This window comes from Dryobates pubescens, chromosome 7, assembly GCF_014839835.1.
Source record: "Dryobates pubescens isolate bDryPub1 chromosome 7, bDryPub1.pri, whole genome shotgun sequence".
Lineage (NCBI taxonomy): Eukaryota > Metazoa > Chordata > Aves > Piciformes > Picidae > Dryobates > Dryobates pubescens.
This window is the reverse complement of record NC_071618.1, coordinates 40,974,596-40,984,113: the sequence shown is the minus strand read 5'-3', so window position 1 is coordinate 40,984,113 and position 9,518 is coordinate 40,974,596. Positions and strand designations below refer to the sequence as shown.

The 9,518-nt window shown below is 46.3% G+C and overlaps 1 protein-coding gene across 1 annotated transcript; it reads left to right on the top strand.

The window, feature by feature from the left end:
* The first annotated feature begins 1,757 nt into the window (after positions 1-1,757).
* CCDC122 (coiled-coil domain containing 122) lies at positions 1,758-9,201 on the top strand. Its single transcript, XM_054163101.1, has 4 exons — positions 1,758-1,871; positions 2,603-3,001; positions 4,572-4,688; positions 9,052-9,201. The coding sequence occupies exons 1-4, from the start codon at positions 1,758-1,760 to the stop codon at positions 9,199-9,201; spliced, it is 780 nt and encodes a 259-aa protein (XP_054019076.1).
* The last annotated feature ends 317 nt before the right edge of the window (positions 9,202-9,518 follow it).

The window sequence follows — 9,518 nt, the reverse complement described above, 5'->3', positions numbered from 1 at the left end:
CAGTACCCCCAGGTCCCTTTCTGCCTGGCTGCTCTCAGCCACTCTGACCCCAGCCTGTAGCACTGCATGGGGTTGTTGTGGCCAATGTGTAGAACCTGGCACTTAGATGTGTTCAATCTCATGTTCCTGGACTCTGCCCATCTGTCCAGCCTGGCAAGGTCCCTCTGCAGAGCTCTCCAACCCTCTAACAGATCAACTCCTGCCCCCAGCTTGGTGTCATCTGCAAATTTACTGATGATGGACTCAATGCCCTCATCCAGATCATCAGTAATGATACTGAACAGGATAGGGCCCAGCACTGATCCCTGGGGGACACCAATGGTGCCTGGCTGCCAGCTGCCCTCTCTCTGGGCTTGGCCCTCCAGCCAGTTCCTAACCCAGCACAGAGTGCTGCTAAGCCACAGGCTGACAGCTTGGCCAGGAGTTTTGTGGGTCATTTAATATTCTGGGTTGAAGTATATACACAGAGTGCCATTTGCTATGCTGGACCTGAAGATGCTCCTGTGACAGTCAACTGCATTTTCTTCAGAGTTTGGTGTCATTTTATATACCAATCCAAAGTTACAGCTTGAGTTTGCCACTCATTTTGGGGGCTACATGGAGGTGCTGTATTGTGTCTGGAGAAGGGCAGTGAAGCTAGTGAAGGGTCTGGAGAGCAAGTCTTGTGAGGAGCAGCTGAGGAAACTGGGGTTGTTCAGCCTTGAGAAAAGGAGGCCAAGGGGAGACCTCATTGCTCTCCACAACTGCATGAAGGGAGGTTGTAGTTACGTCAGGGTCAGTCTCTTTACAGTGCTACTACCCTGAGGCTTCCAAAATAACAACTCTCTCAACATTGTTTATCTTACATTAAGAACAGTTTAATGTAGTTGGCAGTTGCAGTATGGCAAGTGCAATAATGTAAATATCCAGGCTAAATATGAGAGCACGCTCTCATGCATCTAAGGTGCTTTTAAGAGCTCGGACTATATTCACAGACTGAGGTCCTGACTTGTGGAGGAGCCAGAAGAACATTGTAATATTTCATTTTATAAAACTCTCCATGAAACTGTTCTACTTCTTGGTCATTTGCTTTGAGCATCTAACCACCAGGTAACATGAGCTTGTTAATAAAAAATGAAACAAATGAAATGGCAATCAAGGTGGTGAGGGGTTTGAAGCACAAGCCCTATGAGGAGAGGCTGAGGGAGCTGGGGTTGCTCAGCCTGGAGAAGGGGAGGCTCAGGGGAGACCTTCTTGCTCTCTACAACTCCCTGAAGGGAGGTCGTAGCCAGGCAGGGGCTGGTCTTTTCTCCCAGGCAACCAGCACCAGAACCAGAGGACACTGTCCCAAGCTGCACCAGGGGAGGTTTAGGCTGGATGTTAGGAAGAAATTCTTCATAGAAACAGTGATTGGCCATTGGAATGTGCTGCCCAGGGAGGTGGTGGAGTCACCATCACTGGAGGTGTTTAGGAGGAGACTGAGTGGGGTGCTTGATGCCATGGTTTAGTTGATTAGATGGAGTTGGATGACACGTTGGACTCAAGGATCTCGAAGGTCTTTTCCAACCTGGCCTATTCTATTCTGTTCTATTCTATTCTATTCTATTCCATTCCATTCCATTCCATTCCATTCCATTCCATTCTATATTAAATAATGTATTGACCTGAGATCCCATAGCAAAGGCCTTATTATTGTTGCCTTTTGTTCGCAGGATTTAAATAGAATGGTGATAAAACAATTGGTTTCTTTTATATGTCCTTACAGTTCTGCACCTAAAATGGCCAATAAAAATTCATCACCTCTTAGTGAAGTTGTGAAACACATTGCAGAGCAGCAGCATTCACAAGCATCAGAGTTTGAAAGAAACAAAACAGTTCTGTTTCAGTTGCAGGTAATTAGGCTTCTTTGAAGAAGTTTAGTTAATTTAGTTTTTTCATTAGATGAGGAAGTGTTCCTGTGAGCAACAGAAGCTGGTGGTACTTGATTTATTCTGGATGTTTGCATTTATGTGTGAACAGCTGTTCTGTTCCTGTAGCATTTAGGCTTAGCCAAAACTTAGCCAAAGAAGGACATTGAGAGACTTGAACGTGTCCAGGGAAGGGCAACTAGGCTGAGGAGAGGCCTTGAGCACAGCCCTATGAAGAGAGGCTGAGGGAGCTGGGGTGGTTTAGGCTGGAGAGGAGGAGGAGGCTAATGGGAGACCTCATTGCTCTCTACAACTGAAGGGAGGTTGTAGCCAGGTGGGGGTTGGTCTCTTCTCTCTAGCAACCAGCACCAGAACAAGAGGACACAGTCTCAAGCTGCACCAGGGGAGGTTTAGGCTTGAGGTGAGGAGAAAGTTCTTCACAGCAAGAGTGATTTGCCATGGGAATGTGCTGCCCAGGGAGGTGGTAGAGTCTCTGTCCCTGGAGGTGCTCAAGAGGGGATTGGACATGGCACTTGAAGCCATGATTTAGTTAGTCATGAGGTGTTGGGTGGTAGGTTGGACTTGAGGATCTCTGAGGTCTTTTCCAACCTTATTGATACTATGATTCTACATAAAACAAGTGAAAAATAGGACAGTTAAATAAATGTAAGTGTTTAACCAGAGAACTCGTATCCTCTCAAAATCTCACTTTACAGGCTAAAGTTCAGGAACTAGAAAAAGAAAAGGATGCTATTCTGTTAGAAATTAAAACAACAGAAAGGGAAATATATCTGCAAGATAATGCCATAGAACTGACCAAACATCACTGTGGAACTCTGGAGGAGCAAGTCAGAGCCCTGTATTCTGAAATTTTAAAGCTGAGGTACGATGCAGAAGCAGTGCAAGAAGAGTTTGAGGTGACACTGGCAAGAAATAACGAGTACCGGGAAAAAATAAGGAGTCACAAGCATCTCTTTTGGGAGATGGAAAGCAAAATGCCAGCTATGATTGAGCTGGCTGAAAAGAAAGCTCTGGTTAAAGAATTAAAGACAAAGAAAGAGGAGTTAATGCAGGATCTCCAGAATCCAGAGGGATCAGTTATAAAACAAGTGCAGGTACTGTATTTCCTCTTTGATTCTTTTTTTTTTTTTCCTGTGAAATAATGTTGGCATAGTTTAGCCAGTGTGGTAATTTGGTCTAATATATTTGCAGTTCATGAGGGTCTCACTGTGGGGAATATAGTTAATTTATATGTGGCCAGCAGGAGCAGGAAAGTCATTGTGCCCCTGTGCTCAGCACTGGTTAGGCCACACCTTGAGTCCTGTGTCCAGTTCTGGGCCCCTCAATTTAAGAAGAACATTGAGACACTTGAATGTGTCCAGAGAAGGGCAACGAGGCTTGGGGAGAGGTGTGTAGCACAATCCCTATGAGGAGAGGCTGAGGAAGCTGGGGTTGCTTAGCCTGGAGAAGAGGAGGCTCAGGGGAGACCTCACTGCTCTCTGAAACTACCTGAAGGGAGGTTGTAGCCAGGTGGGGGTTGGTCTCTTCTCCCAGGCAACCAGCACCAGAACAAGAGGACACAGTCTCAAGCTGCGCTAGGGTAGGTTTAGGCTCAAAGTGAGGAGAAAGCTCTTCACAGAGAGAGTTGTTAGCCATTGGAATGTGCTGCCCAGGGAGGTGGTGGAGTCACCATCCCTGCAGGTGTTGAAGAGGAGACTAGATGGGGTGCTTGGTGCCATGGTTTAGTTGATTAGATGGTGTTGGGTGATAGGTTGGACTCGATGATCTCAGAGGTCATTTCCAACCTGGTTAATTCTATTCTATTCTATTCTATTCTATTCTATTCTATTCTATTCGATTCGATTCGATTCAATTCGATTCGATTTGGAGACTTGATGGGGTGCTTGGTGCCATGGGTTAGTTGTTTAGGTGGGTTGGATTGGTTGATGGGTTGGACACGATGATCTTGAAGGTCTCTTCCAACCTGGTTTATTCCATTCTATTCTATTCTATTCTATTCTATTCTATGCTATGCTATGCTATGCTATGCTGCTGTATTAATTGAAGACATTTGAACTTCAGTGTGCATTAAAAAAACACATTATCAGCCTTTTTTACCTGTGTATTATTGTGAAAGTCAGGTTCATTCTGTGTGATTGAGTGAACTGAGCTATGAAAAAGAAATAATTAGAGCTGTAAATTTGGGCTTCTTTGGGTGGTTGAATAAACTTATGCAGGTGCTTTTCAGATTTCTATGGAAGAGAAGAGGAGGCTCAGAGGAAGCCTTATTGCTGTCTACCTGAAGGGTGACTGTAGGCAGGAGGGGTTTGGAAGCTTGTTCCAGGCAACATTCAATCCTTTTTTGAGCACTTCCAGGGACAGTGACTCCACCACCTCCCTGGGCAGCACATTCCAATGGCCAATCACTCTTGCTGGGAAGAACTTGCTCCTCACCTCAAGCCTAAACTTCCCCTGGTGCAGCTTGAGACTGTGTCCTCTTGTTCTGGTGCTGGTTGCCTGGGAGAAGAGACCAACGCCCACCTGGCTACAACCTCCTTTCAGGTAGTTCTAGACAGCAAGAAGGTCTCCCCTGAGCCTCCTCTTCTCCAGGCTAAGCAACCCCAAATAGATGTACTGTGCAACTTTGTAAGGAGAGAATTTCTGTGTCATAACTTATATCTGCAGGAAGAAATTGCACTTTTAAGAAGTGAAATCACAACACTGAAAGAGCTCATCAATAAAAAAACAGATTTCCTGGAAGAAGAGAGAAAAGTGCATGCTAAGCTGAAAAAAGAGATTGAGGTGAGTCATTTGAATAAAATATAATTATAGTTCTCCTGACAGGATGTAGATAGTGCAAATGAAGTTTCAAGTAGTTTATTTACTCTTTCTGGCCATACGTTATTCAAGTATATACAGTAACCATGCAATCTTAGTATCATAGTATCAGTCAGGGTTGGAAGGGACCACAAGGATGATCCAGTTCCAACCCCCCTGCCATGGGCAGGGACACTCCACACTACATCAGCCTGGCCAGAGCCTCATCCAGCCTGGTCTCAAACACCTCCAGGGATGGGGCCTCAACCACCTCCCTGGACAACCCATTCCAGGGCTTCACCACTCGCATGGGGAAGAACTTCCTCCTCACCTCCAGCCTCAATCTCCCCACCTCCAGCTTCATTCCATTCCCCCTAGTCCTATCACTACCTGAGAGCCTGACAAGTCCCTCCCCAGCCTTCTTGGAGGCCCCCTTCAGATCCTGGAAGGCCACAATGAGGTCACCTCGGAGCCTTCTTTTCTCCAGACTGAACAGCCCCAACTCCTTCAGTCTGTCCTCATAGGAGAGGTGCTCCAGCCCTCTGCTCATCCTCATGGCCCTTCTCTGGACACCTTCCAGCACCTCCAGATCCCTCTTGGAATAGGGGCTCCAGAACTGGAGCAGGACTCCAGGTGGGGTCTCCCCAGAGTTGAGCAGAGGGGGAGAATCCCCTCCCTGGCCCTGCTGGCCACACTTCTCTTGCTGCAGCCCAGGATCTGATTGGCTTTCCGGGCTGCAAGTGCACACTGAGAGCTCCTGGTGAGCTTCTCCTCCCCCAGCACCCCCAAGTCTCTCTCCTCAGGGCTGCTTTCCAGACAGTCACTTCCTGCTGGTAGTCTTTCTAAAATTCAGACCTTAAGTGCTATCATAAAAAAAAATTGAACTTAAGAACAATTTTTCTTAAGTCTTTTAAGAAGGAGTTCAGCTGTGAACTTCTGGTATGGTGGCCTGAAAAGAAAGAATAGAATAGAATAGAATAGAATAGAATAGAATAGAATAGAATAGAATAGAATAGAATAGAATAGAATAGAATAGACCATGTTGGAAGAGACCTTCAAGATTATTGCAACCAACCCATCATGCAACACCACCTAATCAACTAAACCATGGCACCAAGCACCCTATCAAATCTCTTCCTAAACACCTCCAATGATGGTGACTCTACCACCTCCCTGGGCAGCACATTCCAATGGCCAATCTCTCTTGCTGGGAAGAACTTCTTCCTAACATCCAGCCTAAACCTCCCGTGGTGCAGCTTGAGACTGTGTCCTCTGGTTCTGGTGCTGGTTGTCTGGGAGAAGAGACCAACCCCCACCTGCCTACAACCGCCCTTCACATAGTTGTAGACAGCAAGAAGGTCTCCCCTGAGCCTCCTCTTCTCCAGGCTAAGCAACCCCAGCTCCCTCAGCCTCTCCTCACAGGGCTGTGCTCCAGACCCCTCCCCAGCTTTGCTGCCCTTTTCTGGACACCTTCCAGCAAGTCAACCTCCTTCCTAAACTGAGGGGCCCAGAACTGGACACAGGACTCAATGTGTGGCCTAACCAGTGCAGTGTACAGGGGCACAATGACCTCCCTGCTCCTGCTGGCCACACTGTTCCTGATGCAGGCCAGGATGCCTTTGGCCCTTTTGGCTGCCTGGGCATACTGCTGGCTCATGTTTAGCCTACTATCAACCAGAAACCCCAGGTTCCTTTCTGCCTGGCCACTCTCCAGGCACTGTGACCCCAGCCTGTAGCACTGCATGGGGATATTGTGGCCAGTGTGTAGAACCTGGCACTTGGATGTGTTCAATCTCACCATTGGACTCTGCCCATCTGTCCAGCCTGTCGAGGTCCTTCTGCAAAGTCTCTCTCTACCCTCCAGCAGATCAACTCCTGAATGGTGCAAGGGCAATCAGCAAACGTTGCTGAGGCAAAATGCATGAGGTTTTATTGCTGTAATACTTCTGAAATGGTTTAAATTTCACTCCTGACCTGATTGTTCATGACTTGGCTCACGGGTCCTGAGAACTCATCGATGGAAGAATCAATTGCGGCCGAGAAGATGGGCTCCCCATGAATCTCCCTAATTTGAGCTGACATGGAATTAGAGATAACACAGCATCCCCTAATTATCTGCCAAGATAAAATTCTGATAAATAGTTAAGAGCTTCTCTTCTTAAATAATTGAGCCATATTTTATGGGTTTGTTCCTCACTAAAACACTGTGTATGTGTAGATAGTTTTCAGTGTGGAAGCTTCACATCATTCATCTTGTTAGCTCAAACAAATGCCACAAAATTTAATCAGCAAAGCTGGATATTATAGAGATTAACTGATCTAAGGTTAGTTCTGTTGCCCATTGTAAAATGTAAGAGGACAAAAGAATCCTTTTTCAGCTGATAGGGAAGAGCAGAGAATTTTTAAACCAAAACACAAAGCGCAGCTGCTTATGGGTCTGCGCTATTCAGCATCTGAGAAACTATGCTGAACATGAGCCTGCAGTGTGCCCAGGCAGCCAAGAGGGCCAATGGCATCCTGGCCTGCATCAAGAACAGTGTGGCCAGCAGGAGCAGGGAGGTCATTCTGCCCCTGTACATTGCACTGGTTAGGCTGCACCTCGAGTGCTTGCACTTGAGGACTCCAGATGTGGCCTAACCAGTGCTGAGTCCAGGAGCACAATCACTTCCTTTATCCTGCTGGCCACACTATTCCTGATCCAGGCCAGGATGCCATTGGCCTTCTTGGCTGCCTGGGCACACTGCTGGCTCATGTTCAGCCTACTATCTACCAGCACCCCCAGGTCCCTTTCTGCCTGGCTGCTCTCCAGCCACTCTGACCCCAGCTGGCACATTGGCTGAAGCAGGGTGCACCAATAGGCCTAATGGACAGTAGCCAGGTGGAGGTTGGTCTCTTCTCCCAGGCAACCAGCACCAGAACAAGAGGACACAGTCTCAAGTTGTGCCAAGGGAGGATCAGGCTTTATGTTAGGAAGAAATTCTTCCCAGAAAGAGAGATTGGCCATTGGAATGTGTTGCCCAGGGAGGTGGTGGAGTCACCATCACTGGAGGTGTTTAGGAAGAGACTGGATGAGGCACTTAGTGTTCTGGTTTAGTTGATTAGATGGTGTTGGGTGATAGGTTGGTCTCGATGAGCTTGGAGGTCTTTTCCAACCTGGTTAATTCTATTCTAGTCTAGTCCATTCCATTCCATTCCATTCCATTCCATTCTGGTAGTTCCCAATACTTATTCTAGATATAAATTCCTTTTAAAAAGCAGATCATGCTGTTCACAGATGATTCAGTGTCATACAACACAGCCCCAGTGATGTTCAGAGCCTGCAAGCACTCATTCAGATGAGCAAATCTGACAGCATCCCTTGAAAAATTATGAAGGATTATCGTGGAGGCCCAGGCAACACAAAGACAGACAACCCATCACCAGTAAAGGGTGGCAGTATAATGTATAAAACATTAGTGATGTGAAATGTAGGCAGCAAGACTCACAGGAAGTCTGTGGCAGTGCTGTAGTCGTGGTGCAGCTGTATGCCATCACGTGTATGCTAAATACAGTGTAATAATGTTTCAATAAGCAGACCCAGGAATAATTATACACTACCACTCATGTGCCATTCAAGCTAGGGTAAGCAAGCCCCAATTTTCATTAAGGGAATATCCATTATTTCCATTTTTATTATAATGCATTTTTCATGCTTTTACACTTCAGAATGCAGGTCTTCAGAGGGTTGTCTGGCAACAGCCATTCGTCACATAAGACATCAATAGGGGCAAAACTGCTACAGTACTGCATGGCCTCAGTATTGCTTTTCAAAGAAAACCAGCCATTTTTAAGTGTAATGCAACATCCTGGCCTGCATCAGGAACAGTGTGGCCAGCAGGAGCAGGAAAATCATTCTCTCACTGTACTCAGCACTGGTTAGGCCACACCTTGAGTCCTGTGTCTAGTTCTGGGCCCCTCAGTTTAGGAAAGATGTTGAGTTGCTGGAAGGTGTCCAGAGAAGGGCAGCAAATCTGGGGAGAGGTTTGGAGCACAGCCCTATGAGCAGAGGCTGAGGGAGCTGGGGTTGCTTAGCCTGGAGAAGAGGAGGCTCAGGGGAGACCTTCTTGCTCTCTACAACTACCTGGAGGGAGGTTGGGCTTTTGCTCCAAACCCCTCCCAGCTTTGTTGCCCTTCTCTGGACACCTTCCAGCAAGTCAACATCCTTCCTAAACTGAGGGGCCCAGAACTGGTCCATCTCTTAGAATCTATCCCTTTCTACACTTTGAGTTAGGTGAGCTGAGTTCACCTCTCTAAATTGTTTTACTTGAGTGCAGATTTCAATTAATTCTATTCTATTCTATCTTATTAGGTGCAGAATAAAAGATACAATGCTATCCTAAAACGTTTGCATTGTCAACTGAACAAACTCCATTCAGATAAAAGACAATGGCAGTGGAACATTCATCAGCTGGAGAAGAAGGCAGCAGAACTAAGGAAGTCTCTTGAGGTGGTGGAGTGACAAAGTAGCATATAAAACACACCTAAGAAGCTCACAATATGGTTAATTTTTTTTCAGGCAGAGGAGCTTTATTTTTTTCCATGGAAATTCTACACATAATGAATAGCCCAATAGCTGGGGCTGTGCTCAGTGATTTCTTTCTGTTTAAAGTTCTTCTGCCTTTCACTCTGCAGCCTAAACTAGCTTGTGCTCAAGATGGAATGCTTTGCAGTATCTGCTTTATTTATTGTAGCCAGAGGCTGTTCAGGGAAAAAAAAGTCATTAAGTTTTACAGATGCTTTCAAATTGTGCCAGTTTTATCTATAAAAGTCATTTGA